Consider the following 23,445-nt stretch of genomic DNA (forward strand, 5'->3'; position numbering starts at 1 on the left):
ACATTTTGGTATAATTTCAAACCATCCCACCTAGAAATCCCTGCCTGATGGATTAAGGTATCCAGAATCCTGACAGGTGTTCCTCATTTCTTATGTACTTGTTTGTACAGGAAAGCTTCTCTATACACCTGCTTTTAGAGATACTTGGATGGGGAGATGGTCAGTGAAGCCCCACAGAAGCCAATCAGCTGGGGGTTTAAATAGCAGACACATGCTGCGGTGCTCTCTTTGGCACATACACTGTTTATTTCTCCTTTCTCAAAACAGGGAGAGACTGCGGTGCAAACATCCAAAGCAAAAAACAACCCACAAAAAAGAGTCCCACTGTTTTAATCACTTTGCAAGAAGAACCTTACAGGTTCTGCCCCAGCAGTCCTGCAAGCCAAGGAGTTATCTGTCTCCTTCCTCCCAGGTGGACCACTGACTTGACTTCTCCACTCCGCCTCAGACACACTAGTCTAACTAACTGCCTCAAGCTGTCAAAAACAGTCCACCTTAATTTCCTACAAATGAAATGGAGTGAGAAAAGTAGGCAACCACAGAAAAAGTAAAACAAGACAGGAGAGTATGGCATTCTGGACCTGCATCCCATTCCCTCCTATCAGACGATCTAGGAGATGATCCCAAGTAGCTGTGGTCTTAAAACAGAAAAAATAAAAAAAAAAAAAAGAAGAAGAAGAAACTACAGAGCTTCACAGAAGTCAGAAAGGCTGTAGAAGTCAAGCCTATACATGGGAACGAATGAATAGCTTTTTGCTCCTAAGACCCTTTACATGTATACCTCTAACAAGAATAAGACATCAAGCAGTATTTATCCTTTGCACTTCAGTAAAAAGCTAAAAATAATTAGGATGACCAGTCCAGGATCTTGCATTGCTATGTAAATGCCCAATGCATTATGAATTTTTTAAAAAATATGCTGGATTTCCTTGAATACCTGGCTGCTCTACAATGTTACTTATCCCTGCTAGAGCCTAACACTAATTCTGAAATAAAGAGGAACAAGTGAACAACGTTGAAGCAGAAAGTACATTAAAGACCAGAAAATGTGTTGTGTTTTTTTGTTTGTTTGTTTTTTGTTTTTACTGCAGGTATTTTTCCTGTCATCTGAGCCTCGGGAAGTTTACAGTGAGTATTAAATCTCACCTTTACACATCAGTACCCAAGTAATATACTCCATACTCCTCACCCAAGTCAAAATAGACTTTACTGTTTTAAAGAAAAAACAAGAAGGCAAGCGTGCGCCCCTTATGTAAAGAAGTCTGCAGCAATTTGTTATCTTACTTATATCCCATGCTCATAAAACAAGTATGTGCAAATCAGAATATGGCCACTACCAGTAAAGCTGGACAGTTCATGGGCTCCATGGCACCACCAAGAAGTTTCAGTAAGTTTCTGGAACAGACTCCAATGCAGGATTAGGACGGGGGGGGGGAGTAATAAATAGACAATCATTTTACCAAGATCTTTTAAAAAAGAATTGCTTATATTTTATCTTTTAAATAGCAGCTGCTTTGGTTTCCTTGTTGAGAGGGGCATTAAACTAGACTACTTCATCAAAACCATGAAGTTAATCAAGGCGATCTGCAGCACTCATGTATATTTTTGACCAACCTCATGTTTACGTTACCTTTAAAAAAAAGCACACACCTGTACCGAACTAATTAATAAAAAGTTGTCTTGGATAAAAAGCAATTTGTTTGAATGAAAAGTTTTATGCTTACTGAAAAAGTTTTTTGTTTTCTCTTTTTCCATTTTTCCAAGCAAGGCATCCAATCCCATTGTCTTTGTAGGTGCTTTGTCTGAATAAAATCTGTGGTTAACAGGGCTGGCCCACCACACAGTCGATCATATGGAACTGAACAGCAACACAGTCCACCTTTCCAACATACAGGTGGAAACATTATCACAATAAGTCAAAAACTTCTTGAAATATTATGTCAGGCAACTTCCATCAGACAGATACAAATCACCCAGTTAACACTCTGTTTTCAAGAACAACAAACACATTTAAAAACTGAAGCCCTTGAGTTAAAAACAAAGATGTAACTCAGCTTCTTGTCTGTTCTGCTCTTTGATAACAGTCACGGTACCTTTAAACTTGGGGTATATTTAGAAGATTCAAAATGGCCAACTGGTGGCTTTACAATAAAGAGTAAGGTTCCATTTAATTTCAATAAGCACCAGCACCACCACCATTATAAACTCTAGGTAGCACCTCTGCATAGCTACATGTGTCTTTTGAACACCAGGCCAAGGTTCATGGGAATCGTTACAAAGACATTCAGAACAGAACAATATAGACAGCCTATCCAAATCCCACAACCAGATAAACAAATCACTAAACAGCTAGGGTGAACTTGCCATACACTCAAAGGACCTTCACCAGTTTGCATCACTTTGCCTTATTCAAGCCCTAAAACCAGAGTTCATATAAAATATATTAAATGACTGCAAGGCAAATTAATACAATTGAGGCCACCGCATAAGGAACAGTGCTGCCGAATAAGGTAGTTCCTTTTCCATAATGCATTTTCCCATAAATCCCCCAATTTGGGTACAGCAGGGTGAATTTTATAATAGTATACTAACCACAGAAAGCTCTCATTTCCAGTAGCATTGTCAAAATGCATCTTAAAGACCATTTAAGATTTAGGTTTGCATATTTCTTTTTTTATTATTATTTTATTTTTAAAGTGGAGTGTATGCAAATTGCTTGCAGTACTTCTATTTGGGGGATTATTTCAACAGCCTATTCTTGGGCAGCTGACTTGTAATGTTTCAGTGTGCGAGCAGAAGGATCAGCGGTTTTAACCCATCTTGGCATCCAGTAGTGGGGCAGCCAGCTGCTTCGTCCTGGGTAGTGCTTCTCAAAGATCTGGCGGTAATAATAACTTTCTTTTGTTTTAGGAGGATTAAAAGGGTATTTCTCCGCTGCCTTTTCAAGCAGAAGGTCATCAACCTACAAAAACAGCAAAATTCAAATTAAGCTGCAAATACATTTCTAACTTATACAAACCAATTTACTGCAAATTAGAGTCATGCAAGGATTCACCACTGAATGCCTATAATATATATATATAAATAGATCTATTTTAGAGGCATTGGTTTCTCACAGGTGCATTTTTATCATAGGCTCCTTTGGTCTTTATGGACTATATATTGACTATGTAACTGTATTTCCAGTGCTGTTAATATTTCTCTGTGTATTACATGTAATTTCCGTTGGGATAGAATCACCTTTGTTAGTTAGCTCAAAAAACCCCTATGACCTTCTTTTCTATCCTTCTCTTCATTGTCAATCAACTAGCACAACTTAAAGCAGTCTTTTGCCATGTAAGTGGTTTCCTGTTTTTTTTCAGCTCAGACAGAGCTGTTGACTCTGCTTGTATAACCAGGCTCTTAGCAACAAAAGACCTGGGATGCAGAGGCAAAAGACACCTGCAGCTGCTAAGCTGGCTAAGAAAGGAGGGTGAAAAGTTGCACCAGTTGAGGTAATTTCTAAAGCAGCTTTCCCTGCCAACATGCTATCTAACTCCCCACAGCCATGAAAGAAATTTGCCCCTACTACAATTGTACAGGCTCAGTAGGGGAAGCACAACGCTGCTGCATGACCCAACCACTTTCTTGTCTGTGGATATAGTAGAGAAGGAAAGTGGGATACAAGCAGCTGATGGTAGGACAGACAAATACTCATCCATAGGCCCAATTACACGTATTTGTGTATAACAGCTGCAGTGTAAAATGAGTTCTTAATCCTTCCTCTCTATGATCAAACTGCCTCCATACACTGGAGATTATGCTTTGTCCAGTGCAAAAATGCTTAAATATTCAGTGGATAGCAATGCAAGGAGATGCATTAAAAAGCAAAAAGACTTAGCTAGGCACTATCTTGGAAAAAGCAAATAAAGTAAGAAAGGACGTTATGAAGTCGTTATACTACTGTTCAGCTACAGAATAAGTTCATGCAACTAAGTGTCTTCAGCTGAAGCAGCTGCTTCAGAAATTTAGTCCAGAAATTGTGTTTGCCAACACACAATCTAATTTGCAATCCAGATACTTACATGATTCTCATTTCCCTAAACAGTCATTTCTGTCAGGCTCTAACATTTCTTTGTACCTACGGTTTCAAATGCCTTTACGCAACACAGGTAGCTGGAAGACTGTTGATTAAAATTTATCTTGCTCCTCCACCACAAAACTCAAGTTACTGTCATACCCAGATTTATTCTCCCAACTAAGCATATGACCTGCCTCTCGTTGGCAGCAACATCTCAATAGACTTAAATGTGACAAACAAACAAACAAAAAAGGTGGTACTATACCTGTTGATCAATATAGTCCTGAAGAATAGAAAACCAGGATTTCTTCACTGATGTTATACCATCACTGAAAGCTTCTTTGGGTCTCCAGAGTATTTCTTTGGGAAGTAAGTTGGAGTCTTCAAAGGACTGTCTTAAAAGGTATTTTTCAATTCCATTCTGTTTGCAGAACATCAAACAAGCCATGAGCATCAGTACAATGCAGAACTGCAGTACAATGATTTAAATACTTGACTAAGAAATGGGTTACTTCCAGAATGTCTGCTCAGAAAAGGATTCCCAAGAGTCCAACAATCCAGCAAAACATTTAAGAGCATGCTTGGCTTTGGTCTCAAACACTGAATTCAGCAATTCAGTCATGCTTACAAATAAATGTATATGTGTTCTAAGCTTACATTTGGGTCCAACCCTAGTTTTACATACCTTTGGGGTTCGCATTTCTGCTGGTAGAGATAAATAATAAGAAGTAAAACGATGATCCAAAAATGGGACTCTCAGTTCAAGACTAAACAGTGGAAAAAAAGCAAAAACAACACTGAGTTAATCCAACACATCATCCACTTATAAATTCCCTAGCATACAAGCTTTCTTTGTCTTTCACATAAATACAAGGTTACCTGCTTTTACATGAAAGACATTTCACTTGCACATTCATTACTAGCTCATTTAATTAATCGATCTTGAAAGTTAAATTTATTGTCTGAATGGACTAACTACGGATCTCAGATGATCTATGATGCCATCTGCTGGATGACTTCTAGTACAATGATTTCCAGACTACAGTCCTACAGGATTTGCAACATCTGTGGTTTCATGTAAAAAACAAATGCAAAACCCACACTGAACAATGCTGTTGTCCCCAGAGAACTACCAAGAACCTGCAAGTTGCTGACTGGGATTTGCATCAGTATTTGTAAAGATGTCACAGAACCAAGCAAAGATTCCCGCAGTCATTTCTACAATCTGCATTTGTTTGTATTTTCAAAAGACAATTAAAAGGAGCCTGTATGATTATTATGCTACTGCCTACTGATCCTGAAGTATTTGCACACTGAGTTCTCTCCTATGTCAGTAGCAAGTATACAAGTACAAAGACTTCACACTTACATTCTCGTATACATAACATGACTTTTAGACACTGAAATTAGAGTAATGGAGGCAACAAATAAACTTACAGTAACTCGGTATTTGGTAGGAAGAACCCCTCTCAGTATTTCCCCTCAAGAGACATTAAGCTACCTAGCCTCAAAGTCAGATGGAGATTTTATACTAGACACAGAGTTGAAGCAGTGTACGGGCTGCAAGCAATTTGCTACTATGGCTCTGATGTTCCTCCTGGAGTAGTTTAGACCTGGACACTAAGAATAAAGTCATCCTGTGTCACAATATTCTGCATCATTTAGTAATTCAAACAGCAACAAGTAACTGATACAATTTCCTCAATGGTGGAAGAACTTTTATGATCCTTTATGAACTTATTTTTAGGAACCTTTTTGACAGGCTCGAGAGGTAGGCCTGTGCAAACTTCATGAAGTTCAACAAGACCAATCTTGCATTGCTCCCGCATCTGGGCTGGGGCAATCCCAAGCATCAATATAGGGTGGGGGATGACTGGATAGAGAGTAACCCTGAGGAGAAGGAGCTGAGGTACAGGTGGACAGAAAAATATGAGTTGTCAATGCATGCTCGCAGCCCAGAAAGCTAACTGTATCCTGTATGCATGAAAAGCAGCATGGCCAGCAGGGTGAGAGAGGGGATTCTCTCCCTCTGTTCTGCTCTTGTGAGACCTGGAACCCTGCATTCAGCTCTGGCGCACCCAGCACAGGAAGGACATGGACCTACTAGAACAAATCCAGAGGAAAGCCACAAGGATGCTCAGAGGCTCGAGCACCTATCCTATGAAGACAGGCTAAGGGAGTTGTGGTTGTTCAGTCTGGAGAAGGCTCCAGGGAAACTTTGTAGTGGCCTTCCAGTACCTTAACGGGGCCTACAGGAAAGCTGGGGAGGGACTCTTTGTCAGGGAGTAGAGTGATAGGACAAGGAGTAATGGTTTTAAACTAAAAGATGGTTTTAGATTAGATAAACCATCTAATGGTTTTAGATTAGATATTCAGAAGAAATTCTTGACTCTGAGGGTGGTGAGGCACTGGCACAGACTGCCCAGAGAAGCTGTGGATGCCCCATCCCTGGAGGTGTTCAAGGCCAGTCTGAATGAGGCCCTGGGCAACTTGGTCTGACAGGAGGCATCCCTGCCCATGGCAGGGGGCTGGAACTCAATGATCTTCACGGTCTCTTCCAATCCAAACCATTCTGTAATTCTATGATCCACTTAGACCCTTAAATCACGTTTTGTCATCATCCAAGAGACTACACTTTACCCATGTGCTGCAGTAGTTCTGTCCGCACGAAGTACATCGAACAGGTAGAGCTCCTTCAGAAGCCTCTCACTCTCTTCTGCAGCTTCTTCGGGAGATGGCGCCTGTAACCAGACACATGTATGTAGCACACAGACCTAACACAGCTGCAGCAAGGGAACCATTGCTTGCTGAGTTGCATTTGCGTTGCAGTGATCACCGCGTACAGACCTGTGACATACCTTAGCGAGAATTTAAGCATGCCAAGCTAATCTTTGACAGCAAGCAAAAATATATGCAACTTGCACACTGGGATTCCCTACTACCTACTTATATAAATAATCTCTCTTCAAGCACAATAAAAGGTATAAGTTCTTTACATGCCTTTGCAAATACATCATTGTCTATATAGAAGCAATAATTTTGATTATCTTAATTTTCAGGAGATTATTTAGGATTGACACGATCTCAGAACTAGCAAAGAATACACACAAGAAATAATCTCAGCAAGTTTGAAGTTTAAAAGTTATTTTTCAAGTGGTTAAATCGAATCCCTTGGATTTTATGCCACCTCAGGAGAAAGTCTCAATAAACATACAGCTGTACTCTCAAAACTATCAAACTTCACACCTTAAAATCTCAGTAGAAGTTTTCTGTTGAAGGGGAGAACAATAAGTTCAAGGGACTGTTGAACAGAAAATGTATTTACCTTATGGAAATATATATATCCTTGTGTCAGCTCATCTGAGCCTTCTCCTGAAAAGATGACCACGCTGTCTGTTTTCTTGCGTATGTATTTGGAGACAAGATACATACCTTAAAAAAGGAGAAAGTTATTAAAATAGAGCTATAGATATGTTATATTCAGTTAGTACAGATTTAATTTAGCATTTTGGAAGTTTCTCTCCAACAATACGTTCTTCTGTAGCAAACAGCTTCAATACACTAACATAATATCTCGTTGTTACTCAAAGCCATCACTAGCCACACAAACCATGTGCTGCAAAGAGATCTAAACCGTGTACTTATACTTGGCCCTCAAAATACGAGAAAGGTGCATGTGTGTATGTGTTCGTGATCCTGGGAATGCTGGAGGATTCCCGTAGGAACACATAGTGGAGTTCTTCTGTCTCAACTAGAAATTAAGCACAAGAGTAACTCCAGCGTAGTCCTGAACAAACTTCCTCGTTTTGGAGAACAAAAATACCAGCAAAAGTTGCTGCTTAGCTCTCTGCCACTATGGATTGAAGTAGATGAGTCCATTTTATCCTTTTTTTTTTTTTTTTTTTTAAAAAAAAAAAAAAAGTGTTATTAACCAGAATTATGTCTTCCCCTCATTACATCTTTCTAAACAATAAACTTTTATAACAGAAGTATTAGAGACCTATTGGAAAGGTCTTATTTTGCTGTATTTCAGACTAAACAAGAATCGCAAAGGAAGAAGGATGGCAGATGAAAAGTTGCCTACATTCTTAAACAAACATTTTCAGTATTTCACACAGCAATTCTAGCTTCTTATCCCATACAGTTTTCAAAACTGTCTTGCCTGTTTGGTGAATTAGCTTGTTTACAATGCTTTACACTGACACAAGAGTAACTGAGTAAAATGCCTTAACTGGCATTACACAGAAGGCCTCATTAGATAAGGGTTTTTCATTCTTATCATGTTGGTAATCCTTTTTAAGGACCTGCTGGTGGCTTCTGTCATTTCTCAAAATCAAATATACATTAGAAGCCTACTTAAGTGTATATGTATTACTAGAGGGTCACAAGAAATACTTTACGTCAATATTAAAATTATTCAAGAAATGGGGTAATCATGGCTGTTTTGCTATCGTAACATTCAGTGACCCAGACACTGAGCCTCAAATACAGGTTAAGACTCAGACAGCCTGCAGATTTTCTCCCTTCCTCCAAAGCTCATATTTATCAGAATAGAAAACCAAGACATGTAGATGTATTTTTTTTAATCATGTTTCTTTTTCATCCCAAAGCTTCAGGAACAGCTCTTGACAACGTTTACACAGTCAGTGACTCTGAAACTAATAACTCATTTAGCCTCATTTTGAGGTCACAGACAAGACTGGGGAGCAGAACTTGGGACTCTCAGTTCCCAAGTTCTACAACAGCTAAAGGATCTAGTACATGACTACAAGGTTTTGAATAAAATTTATTCAAGCAACATAAAGCAAAAAATGCTAATAAAAATCTTACCGATTGAAGCTCTTACTGTTGTTATGTCATAGGTCTCCAAGGAGAAGATAACCTCCTCGATTGCCTGAATTCCCTCTTCAGAATTAAATATTACTTCATGATGTTCACTGCCTATATGTGCTGCCACCTGTGTGTAAAAGGTTACAATAATGTATTGCTTTTCTACAAAAATATCTTTTAACCACATTTTGTGTGTTTTACACACCCATTTTACACACACACTGGAAGCATCAGCTAGTTTCCTTCTGCCACATCGAGAATGAGATGACATAAGGCCAAGAAAAGGTGACACTGGAGCAACCGCTCTGACTTAGTTCACCAAAGGGAACGCAGTCTCCCTAATTACACAGAGTTCAATCATGACTACAACAGAACATCCACCTATCTGTCCAAGGCCTAACAGAATCTGCAGAGGATCTAAATGTTTTGAAATTTGCTCTGAAAAGAAAAAGCAGCTCAAAAGCCTTAACAGGCTGGACACCCAAAGTATATCCTACAGTTATCCTGTCCAATGGATATCCTACAGTTTGTACAAGGCTCTAAATTCAATAAACTGACAATTAACTTGCAACATTTAACATATATACAAATGTTGTAGCACAGGAGCAATAGCATGATGATAGACTGTAAAACCTAGAGGCAGAATTGGGACAACTCTGAAGGACTGTCCTGTTGGTAACAATGCAATAATAATCACAAAAAAAGTCTTCCAAAAGGAAGAAAAAATGGCTAATACTCGAGTTATCTCTTTCTTAAGATTTAACTAAGCAGCAATGTCATACTAAATGATTTACTGCAAACTGATTTGCATCATAGCAATAAATGAATAATAATCAGCATTACAATCAATACCACACTGTGAAGTCAGTACCATTATTTTACATTGTTTAACATTCAGCAACTGCAAACAAAGTGGAAGCCACATTTACTGTACCTTTCTGGCAGCCAGTAAATCAGGGCTGTTTTCCATTCCAATTGCAAAGGTTTGTAATGGATAATTGATGTTCATTTCTTTCATCAGTTTCAGAAGAATGGCTGCAACCAAACTGGAATCTAAGCCCCCTTTAAAAAAACAAGCAAACAAAAAAAAACACCCTGATAAACCACATTTCTTGGTTAGGTGTTTGACTTTTTTTTGTTTCCCTTTAAGGGAACCAACTCTAGATAGTTGAATCTTATGAACGGGTTTCATTTTTAAGCAACGTGAATCTAAGGTAGTTCTTGTAAAAGTTTGCCCTGCTTAACAAGATCATCATATGCCTTTATTGGAACATCTTCAGTAAGTTACATCTTCTGTAAGTTTTGATGTCAAAAGTATCAATGTAAATCCTGCATTAAGACAAAAAGTATTCTGAAGTCATTGTATCACTAGAGACGTCCCTTTTCAACTCTGCTACAATTGGGATTACTCTTCATTCCAAAACTGCTCTCCATCCTCTTCCTACCTACACATTTGATACTGTAACAATAAAACTATATAATTTTTTTGATTTGTTGTATGAATCAAACAGAATCAAGTAAAAGTCAAACAAAATATTTGACCTACAACAGAACATTCAGTTAAAGGATTCCACTCTTCCCCAATCGTTTTTCAAAAGCATGTCTAACTTTTTCAGTGAAATTAACCTTTGTAACCACATCAAAATTGAAAGATTCACTAGCGATACTATTATTTTCTCCTCATCTTCTTTCCCAAAGGAGGATAGGGGAAGGATTTCAATAGTATAGAAGACAGACAGTAAAACACCTAGAGGCACACAAGGTGCCCAGATATGCCCTAAGACTCCTCCGTTTTATTCTGAATAGCTATTCCTATTACTTCTTGACTGCTTCTACTTGTTGCTCCCTCTCTGAAGTACTGATCAAAGTACAGTACCTCTGCTCCCACACCTGCATGCAGTTCTAACAGGCAGAAGGCAAAATCCTCTTCTCTGCTTCCTACACTCTGCACGTGTTTTTTCAGCTGAGTGCACTCGCATCCGTTCCCACCCTGATTCCCTTTCTAGGAATGCTTCCCTGACAAAAACCTTCTCCTCTAGAAAAAGACATGCAAAGTGCAAAGAAATAAGGAAAGTGTAGAAATCAAACCAAGCGCTTGGGATGTGAAAACTGGGGAAATGAACACCTGAGTTTCCACTGTGAACTTGAGGAGCTCCCTTTGTGATTGGAAGTACAAGCACTTCTCTAACTGTGATGCTCTAAGCATACTCAAAATTGTGAAGCATGGAGATACTCTGGTATTGTATCAGCCCAGGACATTAGATTTACCACAGATACACAGCGTGCACGTGGATCCAAGGAGCTGACCGTCCTCTGATTTTATATCTGAAATTCGTTTTTGAAACAGGCTTTTTTACTGAGGCTGGGATGTTCCAGCTCTGCATGTCTCTGCTTCATTTACTTTCCTCCTACTTTTTATGATGCCACAGTAAGGAAATACTCCAACAGTATTTCCTGTTCAGTTCTCTCTCATTCAGATGCACACTTAATAGAGTATGTGATAAATGAGTGTAATTATGGACGCTCAGTGCGTGAATGAATAGCATACCAGATCTCTAACCACAAGTACAAAGTGCTACAAAAACACAGTGAATAAGATGTCCATCCCATGGCTACAAAGCCTTACCTCTACAAGACTGAGCCACCAAATCACAGTAGTGATCAGCTAAGTCAGAGAACAAGTTCTTGAACCACAAGCTATTACATCACCTGAAAAAAAGTGTACTAAATAATTATGGTCCAGATGCTCCACTGCCATTTGGTAAATCAAGAGCAGTTTGGGATGGAAGCTAAAGCAAAGAAGGTGGTGACAAGCAAACAAGAGAAACTAAGTTCTATCTGAAATGTGCCTTTCTCTAAGCTCATTTAGTGCAAAGTGAACTTTTTTAGACATCAACCCAAGCATAAATCTTAGATGTTTAAGAGGATTTTTGGTGACTTTTCAATATGACTACTATCTTTGTTTCTTCTTTGTTAAAAATGGTCAGTGTCTCAACAAGACAACATCCCAGCTCTAAACTTTAAAAGCAAGACTTTCAAGATATCCGTAAACTGGAAAAAATTTTGTCACAAACCACCAAGTTCTCTGTAACCAAGAAAGCAAATGAAGATTCAGATCACTTCAGGTACCTCACAGCAGAACAGTCCGTTTACTTTCTTCTAACTAGTAGATGATGTGTGGAAGTGAGAAAAGATGGAATCACTGGAATTATTGCTACTTACCTGACAAAAGACAACCAATCCTTCTGTGAGCCATCAAACGCTTTCTAACAGCATTTTCAAACAGAATACGGATGTTACTTTTCACTGTTTCAAGATCAAAGCCTGTCCAGGAAAGAAAAACAAAACAAAACAAACAAACAAAAAAAACACCAAACAAACAAACAAAAAAAAAACAAAAAACAGCAAAATCATTAACAGTGCTGCTTAAAATTGGCTGCATTGTGCATTGTGTGATTAGGAAATATGTATATTTATTTATTTATTTGTCTGAATCTCCTTTGATAATAAGGGCATGCAAGTTCATATATCTTTGTACATAACTATCTTCAAAAATGATTCTCAGCTTCCTACATTATAAAGGTTCTTTCATTTTTTGCAAATGGAACATTTTAAAAAACAATCAGGTCAAGCTTCATGTTCAAAGATTATGATTTTCCTCCACTTTTTAATCAGAATTAACAGGCAAATGTTTTGCTGTACTACCTGAAGGTAGATTTTCCACTGTATCACAAGCCGCATGGAGTGGTTCATCTTTATAGCTATGAAATTTTACTAATTCTACTGATGCAACCTTGCCAGAGGGCTTCAAATCCAGCACTTCATAATGTCCCGGAAGAAATGGTTCCACTTTGGGAAATAAGGATGCTGAATGCTTTAAGTTCATAAGTCCTATAGATAAAACAGGAGCAACAACAAAAAAAGTTACAAAAAGAGTTACAGAGTTTTTAGCCTAGATTGGCTAAGCCATACCTCACCCAACAACCCTGCTACTAAAACGATATACAAATATTTTCTCCAGATCCTAAATTTGGTATAAAAATATCATTCTGGGAGTCTGAGTCTGCCCTGGTTTAAAGGAAGGTAGAGGGAAAAATGCAGTGTCCTTGGGTTCCTCATCCACAGCATGGCTGGAGAGGGCAATGTAAACACAACACTTCGCTTTCAGGTACTTAGAGATCAGAATAAATTGTTAGGCCCCTACATGTGGGACAGTGAGATATACACAATCCAGAACTGGATGATAAGCTACTGCTGCAATCAGTGGAAAAAAAACAGTTGTGACATGCAGAGGCCTGAAATTTCATCTCCTGTAGCATTTAGAGACAAAAACACCTTAAATCACTACACAATTAGTCTTCTGAAGAGAGGCAGGTATAACCTCTCCTTTAGAGAGCATGGTGACAAAACACCACTTCTCCTTTTTGTAAAATACCTAGAGATTAGAGACCTCTCATCCAGGAAGTGGTACGCCCAGCTTGCCACTATGGAGCATGATTCTGCTTCTGGCAGTTTGCACAGCCAGATCTGTGCAATTTCAAGCTGAGGCTGACAGCATACAAAGGAAGTGTGATTCAGCTCATTGATAAGAAGCACTTCACTCCTTTGACTGAATACATGATGTCCAGGTCAAGATCTAAGATGCTTATGACAATTCAGAAGAGTTAATAACTGATTTTATGTTAAAAATTAAGTGTAGTCAAGCTAATAAGGGGGTTGTAATAAATCTTTATCACTGAAGTAACTGCTTAATTGACACTGATTTACTGATCTCATAACTCATCAGTTTCAGACTCATCTACACTGTTGCTTAACAGAAGCCAAGAATCAGACTTGTGGCCAAAACTTATGTCCACTCCTCTTGTGAAAGAGGATGTTTTGCACCTGTTGGTCACTCAGAAGCTACTTGAAGAATTCTACAAAGAAGTTCCTAAGTTACTATTAGAGACAGACTGGCAATCCGCAGTGAGTGTTAGAGGATACCGTTCCTAAAATAATCACTTCCTTTCTTCCTCTTGAAGAACCAGAGACAGTACAGCTGTGGCAACACTTAGCACTACTAGTAGCAGAGTCAACTTACTTCAGAGTCTGATAATAAAATCATGAAAGTCCGTTTTAGTCAGAAGGCATTTTAGGCAAGAAATTCACTTTTGGCATTATTTATGGTGACTGGAAAGAATTAGGTTAAAAAAAAACAAACAAACAAACAAAAAAAAAACAGAACAGTAAGGTGTCATCTCAAAGGGAAAAAAAGTTCATTAAATAAGAAAATATCCAAGGATGTAGGAAATTTCAGTAGGGTTTTAAAATTCTTGGCTTTTACAGATTAGCAGTTCTTAGGCATCATTTCCCAGTTCACTCCAGAATGCCAGGAACAAATACTTGCATAATTTATTGTAACATAAATCTAGCCTAACTCTATAGGCTACATTCAACTTTGGGGTAACGGAAGGCAGCTTAGGCCCAATATGCAAATTATTTTAGGGATATTAAAGATAATTAAATGTCTTTAAAGGTTACTCTCTGTGGCTTTTTGTTTTAATGATGCATAGATTTTATACTACTAAATATAATTCATTTATTACTGAACTTACAGTTCACTTTCTCGTCACACTTAGGAGAGCCTGACAAAGAAGTTGTCTCCAATAACAACACCTAAGTTTATTTAGGCACTAAACACAACTGTTTTTACCTTTTGCCTCAGAACAGACACCCAAAAATCCATCATCAGTCAGCACCTTAAACAGTGGTCTGACTCCATAGGTATCTCTCGCCAGAAACACTTTTCTGTTTGCTGTGTCCAGAAGGATGAAAGCAAATACACCATCCAGCATGGATGCCGTTTGTTCTATTCCTCCTTTGTTGTAAAGATGAAGGATGACCTCACCATCCACTAGTGTTTGATATTCAAATCCAAACTGCTTCTGCAACTAAGAAAAGGTAAATAGAAAAAGACAAATAAGCATTGACAAACATTGCTTATTACCTGAAAAAAAAACACACAACATAAACATTTCTGCCCGTGAAGGAAAGGAGACTTTCATATTCAAAATACTATCCAAGATCATCTCATCCAACACAGATTGACTCTGTAGTCTTAAGCAATGTGCATTACAGCAGTTTTTCAGATAAGTATTTCTATTTGGGGTTGTAAAACTACAAAAACATGACGCTGGTTTAGCCTCCCCATCTCCATGGACAAATGGCAGGAGGAGGCAAGCACTGGTTCTAAAAATCCAACTCAAAATAGGACCAGAAACAGAAAACAACAGCATTTCTTGTAGTCTCAGATCTCTCAGTACCACTTTCTTGTCAGATAATAGAGATAGCAACATTTACTTAACGCTCTCTGCCCTCCAACACATTGACACAGGTAACATCTCTGCAGAGTAAAGTACTTCAGAAACAAACTATGCTTTATTTGTGCAGTTACTGCAATTCTTCAGTGTTTTTTTACGCACAGAGTATTTCCTTCTGCATAATTTTCCATTCTTCAAACTAACCTTTTCACTTTGCCTGTGCAGGTGAAGTAGGGGAGGAGGAAACCAGCTGTCAGACTAAATTAGACCAACTATATATTTTGTGTTCTTGTGGTGCTACTTTTAAAGGCCCTTCAACATCTTCCAGACACTTGGGGTGAAGTGGGGGTAACAGCTTCAATAGAACACTAAAAAAATAAATAAATGAAGAAACCCCAATAACCAATGATTTTGCATTTTAAATTATGTTCTTTGGTTTCAATTGCTATTCATGGAACACAGAGTTGGCTCAAACTGATTCAATATTAAAATAACTAAGCCATTGCACTAAACAAGATGGCTGTTTCTTCAATGATTTTTTCCTAGGTAGGTTTCGGAGGTATATTTGCAGCTGAAAGCCTGAAACAAAAATTTATTTATAAAGAAGGCAGCTAACCAAGGCAGCAAAAGCAACTGAACAAATTCCTACTGATGGTAATGCAAGTTTTATATAATTAAATTCCCCTTAGGTTTCCATGTGTAACCTAACTGGGAGTGATTTTTACTCCTTTCAGCAGCAGCAAAAGAAAAAAAACAAAACACAATGCAAAACACAACAAATACTATAGCCTGCTGACACATTTCACATACACTTTGCCCTGTCATACACAGAATCTTAGAACCACTTAAGTTGGAAAAGACCTTCAAGATCATCAGGTCCAACTGTTAACCTAGCACTGCCAAGTCTACCACTAAGCCATGTTCCTAAGCACATCTACATATATCTTTTGAATAGCTCCGGGGATGGTGACTCAACCACTTTCCTGTTCCAACACCTCACAACCCTTTCAGTGAAGAATTTTTTCCTAACAACCAAGCTAAACTTCCCCTGGTACAACTTGAGGCCATTTTCTCTTGTCCTATTGCTTGGGAGAAGAGACCAACCCCCACTCCGCTACAACTTTCTTTGAGACAGTTGTAGAGCCAGATACTTACAAGATTAAATAATAATCTCCTTTCTTTTCAGTCAAATTCCCAATGACACCACTGACAGTAACCTGACTTCAAAAACGCATTGTATTAGAAGTACTGACACCTCAGATTATTTGTAGATTTCTGATACTACCATGGTTAATTTATGATCCATTTTAGGCATTCAGTTTCAGCATGATTCAGGATCAGTCAAAAACCGCAAGCCGCACTATACGCTAAATTCAGAAGAATTAAATCACTTCCCTTTATGAGCAACACAGGCACTACGGACATCTCAGCACTGGGAGAGAGGCACACAGACAATGCTCAGCAGCAATATCATACCTGTCAGGGATATTCTGACACAGGACAGAGTTGCAGCTTGTTTTGTGCCCTAGAGACTTGTTTAGGTGACTCTCAAAAACCCCACAAAGCTTCTGCCTTAAGCTGCAGACACCTAAGGACTTTGGTGGCCTACAGGAAACTTCTCCCTAGTGCTTGTTGTTGTTACAGAAACACATAAGCATTCCTGCTTTAAGTTAATAACTGACATGTCCCATCCAGATTGACATGCAGAAGCGAAAACGAAATACCTGACAGACTGGAGAAGGACCCAAAATAACAGATGTGCAAGACACTCTAAAATCATTTGTATTATGAAGAGGAAGGAGGGTGAGAAAGGGGGCTTGGAATTTCCCTCCTGAATGATTAATGAAGAATGAACCTTTGTTTTAAGTTCAAACCTATAGATGCAAATACTATTTCGTTTCTTGTCATTTAAAAAGGGATTTTTCAGTATTAAAGACTGCCACAATCTAAGCCACCACAGATTGACAGCTTATCCTGAAATTTTTCTTCCTTTTTTCTTCCTTCATCTGATAGCTTTTTTTTTTTTCTGATATTTTAGTCCACCATGTTTTAAACAATTTCTGAATACCTACCAGTTTTGAAATAAAAAAGAAAATACTGCACGATCCCCACAACACTTACCTGTTTGAAATTGTAGATTTCTCCATTGTAACACAGCCACAGATAAGGGAACTTCTTCACCCGGATAGGCTGCATGCCATACAGCTGATCAACAACCGCGAGGCGATGGAAACCAAAACAACAGTTGGTGAATCCATTGACGTTCTCGAAACGAAATGCATCGGGACCTCTATGTGCGATCTTCATGGCACTTAGACACTGGACAGAAAGGCACTCATCGCTTCCAAACAGGGCCCAGATACCACACATGGTGAAGTTGTTGAGTTAACTAAAAACAAAGAATGTGTTCAATTAAAAAAATAGCATCACAGCATCATCTAAGTTGGAACAGACCTCCAAGATCAAGTCCAACCATCAGCCTGACCTATATGCAGTAGATGACACCTACAAAGCAGAGATACAACACCCAGGTACCAAAAGTAGACTATCGGTTGTTGGACTATAAAGAGAACTGATGAAGAAGGTAGCAGATTTTATCAACATAAGGTAAAAAAGTTTCCCACAATATGATAAGCAATCTTTGTCCAGCTCAAGAAATTCAGTTTAAACTTACATTTAGGTTATGAGGTTATTTTATTTTATTTTTTCCACTGAGCACAAACAGAACAATTTATTACTGGGCATTGGCCATGACCCGCTGAAGTAACATCACACCAACAGATCCTTCCAACTCTTTCAGAAGAGAGCCGTTCTCCCTTTACTGCAGCGTACCACGGCATGAAGGTAAGTAACTCCGTGGTTAGAAATGAAACAAGCCCAAGCACTTCTCCTTGCGTTGAGGTACTTAGGTAAAAAGCTGTTTACCCAGTTACACTACCTGGGCAACAACTCCTTCCATGCTCTCAGCCAACAGAACAGGCACAGACCCAGCAATTATACCAGCTGCAGAAGCCAAACCACAGCTGAAGGCCCCAAGCGCTTCCCCGGGACTTGGGACCTTCAGGGCACTCCCTGGGGAGCCTCAGGGAGCAACCCTGGGGCTTGGGACCCCCCTCCCCAGCCCCTTCTCCCCTGCAGCTGGGCAGGGGCTGACGCCCTGCCACCCAACACACCGGGTCCCAGCTGGGCACGCTGGGGTCTCAGCACGGGGACATGGCAGGGGACGATGACAAGCAGGGGGTGATGCCCCACAGAGCCAGCCGCAGGGGGGATGCACGCAGCCTGCGAGAGGCAGGGTTAATAACAGGAGAGGGGAAAGTTCGCTCCCTTGGCGCCATCAGAGCGTGCCTCCGGCCCTGCCGGGTGACTCGGGGCAGCTAACAGCAGACACCACGAGGGAAATAAATCCCTCCTGCCCCGCTCGTTTCGCTGAGCACCGCTCCCCAGCCGACGCACCACCCCCTTTCCCCCGGGCTCCCCCCCGAATCCCAGCAGCCCGGACCCCGCGGCTATGCCCCTGCCACCCCGCGGCGCCCGCCGAGCACGCCCGGCTCCCCGGGCACCACGCGGCAGCGGGCCGCGGCCGCTCCTTCCTTCCTTCCCCGGCCGGCTGCAGCGGCCCCGGGCGCGGCCCCGGGCGCGGCCCCGGAGCCCCTCGCTCCCGAGGCGCGATGCGGGGCAGCAGCGGCGCCGCCGGTGCCCGGCCGGCCAGCAGCCGCCGCCCGGGCGCTTACCGAGTGCCGGGCAGAGCCGCCGTTCTCGCTGCGGCGTGGGGAGGAAGAGGCGGCTCTGCGCCGTGCCAGGCAGCCAGAGCCGGCCGCCGGGCTCCTCCCCCGCCGCCTGCTGCTGCTGCTGAAATCCGCCGCCAGGTTTCATCATGCGGCTCCCTCCCTGCAGCCGAGCGGCCCTCATGGGCCCCGGCCGCCCCCGGAGCCGCTAGGCCTGGGGCGCGGCCTCCGTCCGGCACCCGCCGCCCGGGGCTGAGCCTCCGGCCTCGGCATCCGGCTTTCTGCCTTCTCCTGCGTTAGAACACGTCCCTCCAGGCGGTGCCGGGCCCTTAGGTCGCTAAGGGCGATGAGCAGCCATCAGAGATCCCCGCGTGGTTGCCCTAAAGCCGCTTTATTTATTTATTTGTCGCTCGGAAGAGGGAGCGCCTACAGAGTCGATACCTTCAGAAGCGTTCACTGAGGAGTTTGCTGGGGGAAACTCGGTTTTGAATAAAGGATGCTATAGATAAAGGCGTTCTGGTGGCTGCCTGAACTTCATTAAGGGGCAGTTTTGCCTTTTTGCCTTTGAGAGCGCTAAAGTGAATTAAATTCAGCTCGGAAGACCAGGAAGTGAGGTGCTAAGTGGGAACCTTTATGCTCCACACACGCTTCAGGAGTGCCATTAGTAGTCATTTACATGCACTGCGGTTTCATGGCTTGCTTTAGTGGACTTGGTTTAAAACTGCAGTGCAGTGCATAAAATTCCTCAGGTTGTAGAGACTCAGCAGTCAGGGGATCTGTGCGTAGAATTTTAAAAGGACCATTAAGAACCCTTTAAAGTTTTATTTTTTAGAAAGAAAAGCGTGTTAAAGTATTGCATGCATAAGAAGTAGGCTCCTGAGCTGGCCATGAACACATGGAAGCTTCCACTCAGCATTGTTTCACCTTCACCTAAACCAAACAGCGCTGAGACTTTGGGCAGCTGCGGTGCCAGGTGTACGGTTCGCAGAGGCTTTGCACAGCCTGGGTGAGCAGAACGTGAGCAAGAGCAATGGCACAGCGAGACACCGCTTGCAGAATGGTGTTTTTTTTTTTTTTTTCTTTTTTTTTTTTTTCTTTTTTTTTCTTTTTTTTTCTTTTGCTTCTTTTCTACCCACAAGGACACACAGAAATTATTTTTGGAAGAGTCTGCTTAGGCTTAGGTTGTTGTCTGGATGTTTTTATGGGCAGTTCCTGGTTCATAACTGGATCTCGTGCAGTGCTTTACTAATAGTAAATGCAAAAGCGTTTGGGAAAACGCAGATCCTTTCATGGAGAAAGTGAAGGAGAAGCAGTGAGAAGCAAATTGCAGGAAGTCACCCAGAAAGGTTGGGCAAGCACAGTCAGTGAAACTGCCTAAGTCATCACTAATGTCTGCATCCCTGGGGCACACTGGATAACAGCCACATCTTTCGCCTCCCTTTTACTACCCTCTTGTAAAAACTGGAGATAACTGCTCCATTTTAGTAAGTCTTGCATGTTTTATCTTCCATTTTAATGAAATTTTTGGTGTTAAATATAGGACTGATGGGAGACATACCAGGCAAAGTCCATTTTCAGATATTGGCAGTTTTACTGTTCTTTAGCTACAATAGCACAGGTGTGAGACTGATATGTCTCTGTCCTTCTCTAGCAGTTTCTCTACTATTGCCAAGTAGCCCTTTACTGTCCATTTACATTAAGTGTTGTACTTCAGGGTCCAGTCTTTGCTTTTATCGTGTCTATATACAGCACTGCACGTAATTATGCCCACGAGTCTCACAGCTTCATTCCTCAGTCATCTTTCTCTCAGTTTTCCCCCTCCTGCAGACATTGTCACATGTAGTTAGTTTCTCCATATCATTGTCTTCTCCACTATTTCCTTAAAGCAACTTGTGGAAGTATTCCAACTTTCCCATTTCTGTATGCCAGGATCACAGACATCTTTCTAAATCAAACTCTTTGCAAGCAGACTCAGATCTGTATTCCTTCTTATTTTGATAATTGCCAGGCTTAGATTGACTTTTGGTCAAGGTTCTACATGTCCCAATGTCCAGAATCTCTTATCTGGCTACTCAGAGAAAAGCCAGAGAAAAATCTGGCTGCCACTAGTAGAAGAGGAAGGTTTTGTTGACCTTTTGGCACCCTCCCAGTGTGGCATTCCAGGACCACCAGCTAGAGTATGCAGGAATATACAGTTAGGGAAGAGCCAGGTCATTTTTTTCCTCCCATGTCCCCTACTCTTCTTAGGCTTAATGTGACTCTGTCTTAGAGCAGTGGCTGGGTCCTAGTACCTCAAAAATGAGTCATCTCCCTAGTCATAAGTCTAGAAAGAACTTTTAAAAGTGGTGCGCCATGGGTGATGACTCACAAATAATGATGAAGAGGGGTGAGTAATACAGTGTTAATGTTAAAATGGTAGCTTATGTCTTGCTTGTCCGTGAAGGAACTAGAAGTGCTTCTGTTCTTTATTTTTTTTAATCTTAAGACTTCTGGTGCTCATGGGTGATATCAGGCAATGAAGGGCATGGTTGTATTGTAGCTGACAAAATGGCTTTGTTGGAGGTATGGGACACCTGAAATGAAGGGCCAAGAGCTTCCACTGGAGGCAACAGGTAATTGAGTATTTACAGGGTGGAAGAGACCAGGTAAGTAAGTATAATGTAGGAGCAGAGGAGCAGGAGCAAGCCACAGAAAGGCATTAGTGGGAATCACTGGATATTTGTAGACAATTTGTAGAGAAACTGTGGGGGGACAAAGATATCCTTTGGAATGGACAGGTATGAGTAAATGTCATCTGCCTTCCTTTCTGACCCTGCCCTGCAACAAACTCACACTTTCTCTGCCTGGCTAACACACTACTACTATTAGAGAATTTGCATCTGCTCTGTTTCAACACCCTGACCCTAGGATTTTGACACTTTGCAAGCAGTAATCAATGAGCACTGATTTACAAATAACACTCAAGTCCACTGTTTCCTCTTGGCCAGCTGGCTTGCTTTCACACTCAGGTTTTGGAAGGCTGTATGTCATTGAACTGTTGCAGCTACGTTAACTGCTGCACTGAGGTGGTCAGTAGTGGAGCGCTTCTCGTCATTGAAGTCTGTGCTCCTCAGTTTATTCCCTAAAGATTAATACTTTTTCTTCATCCATCAGATGCGGTGCCACCAGCATGCCTGGAAGACTGGAAATGTGTGAGTTCTGTGAGATCCATGTTTGTAGGGCAGGCAGAACTGAGGGGACAGCGGAAAAGTCAGAGGCTGTGATATAAAGAGACATGCAATTAAGGTCTTTTGGTTTCAAAGTGATCACTGTAGAACCTGGAGGTTTTACAGAGAGTAGTATTCTGAGGTGTCCCATGGCTTTTTGCATGAGAACAAGCTTCAGCTGTTTTTGTGATCATGGCTCTCCCAGCTCTCCATTTCCATCCTATGCTCTCACCAGGAGAAAAGAAAAAAAAGAGTTTTTGTTCAAGAAAACAAGATCTTAAGTAGAAGACAATAGCCAGAATGCTACAGAAATCCTTTCCCTTTATGTCACCATCAAATGCACATACTCCAGTTTTTCTCCGACAGGAATTGAAGGCCCTATGTTGACAGTGAAGGTCACAATGAGGGGATTCACAGGCCTGGTCATAAGGTAGGGAAAGACTGCAAAACATCTAGTGATCTGTTTCAACTTGGCCCTTCTACCACCCCTCTGCATGGCAAGTACTAGTGAATAGCTGGGGAACACAGGCATTCTGCACCCCCTCTGAACATCTGCATAAATATGGATAGTTAAAGATGCTCCATCACCAAAAATTCGAGGGATGATAGGGATAATTCTGAAACATTTTATATTTAAAAAAAAATGGGAACTTTGGGTTGTGGGGAGGTGATGGATATGTGTTTGTCCACACCCTTATGACTTCCTTTGCATCATGTATCCATTTCTAGCCTGAGCCAACTACTCTCCATTTAGCCTTGAACACATCCTGAACTGTAATAGCATTTTTTTTTTTCTGTCTCCAGTCCTAACTGGTGTAGTAATGCAGTCATGGGAATAGGCAGTTTCTGGATTCCAGATGCCTGAAGCAATCCTTTTTTAACTCTTAGTGACTGGATGCTCATGACTGAAACTGGTCACTGATCACCAAGAGTCCTGCATTTGCCATCTTGAAGATTTTCCTTGATGTGTTTGCTGCACAGCACTGTGCCACATATCATCACAGGCCCAACGGAACAGGATGTGCTACTAGGAGTTGTGTTTGCCAGCATCCACAAGTTACTTCGGTGTTAAAGACTGTACTACACTTCATGTGCTTCCATCTTCTCTTCCTGAATGTACACTGTAACAAGAATATAATGGCATTCTTGGGGTAGGGAGAATCAAGTGGCAAACAGCAAACACTTGTTCTGGCAGCAGCTTGGTATATTTTCTAGGGTGGGAACTGTACTTGAAGACAGAAGGCTGCTTCTCCTGGAGCCATGCAGAAACGCCCTTGCACCATGATAGCTTTGGCAGCCCATTATACACTGGGAGAGATTAG

General features: G+C 41.0%; 1 protein-coding gene across 1 annotated transcript; it reads right to left on the reverse strand.

Annotated features, from left to right (window-relative positions):
* Positions 1 to 1,467: 1,467 nt before the first annotated feature.
* ASNS (asparagine synthetase (glutamine-hydrolyzing)) lies at positions 1,468 to 19,058 on the reverse strand. The gene is made up of 12 exons (XM_035318290.1): positions 18,924 to 19,058; positions 17,311 to 17,578; positions 14,583 to 14,820; positions 12,596 to 12,781; positions 12,113 to 12,214; positions 9,825 to 9,952; positions 8,891 to 9,017; positions 7,386 to 7,492; positions 6,701 to 6,801; positions 4,746 to 4,827; positions 4,326 to 4,481; positions 1,468 to 2,962 (listed from the first exon to the last, which is right to left on the reverse strand). The coding sequence occupies exons 2-12, from the start codon at positions 17,557 to 17,559 to the stop codon at positions 2,753 to 2,755; spliced, it is 1,686 nt and encodes a 561-aa protein (XP_035174181.1). The 5' UTR covers positions 17,560 to 17,578; positions 18,924 to 19,058; the 3' UTR covers positions 1,468 to 2,752.
* Between the last annotated feature and the right edge of the window lie 4,387 nt (positions 19,059 to 23,445).

This window comes from Oxyura jamaicensis, chromosome 2, assembly GCF_011077185.1.
Source record: "Oxyura jamaicensis isolate SHBP4307 breed ruddy duck chromosome 2, BPBGC_Ojam_1.0, whole genome shotgun sequence".
In the NCBI taxonomy this organism is placed as follows: Eukaryota; Metazoa; Chordata; class Aves; order Anseriformes; family Anatidae; genus Oxyura; species Oxyura jamaicensis.

Coding starts and splice junctions, on each gene's coding strand:
- ASNS (XM_035318290.1), bottom strand. CDS start 17,559: ATGTGTGGTATCTGGGCCCTGTTTGGAAGCGATGAGTGCCTTTCTGTC. Junction 4,482..4,745: donor CAGAAATGCGAACCCCAAAG/GTATGTAAAACT, acceptor TTCTGCAAACAG/AATGGAATTGAAAAATACCT. Junction 2,963..4,325: donor AGGACTATATTGATCAACAG/GTATAGTACCAC, acceptor CTGTTTTTGTAG/GTTGATGACCTTCTGCTTGA.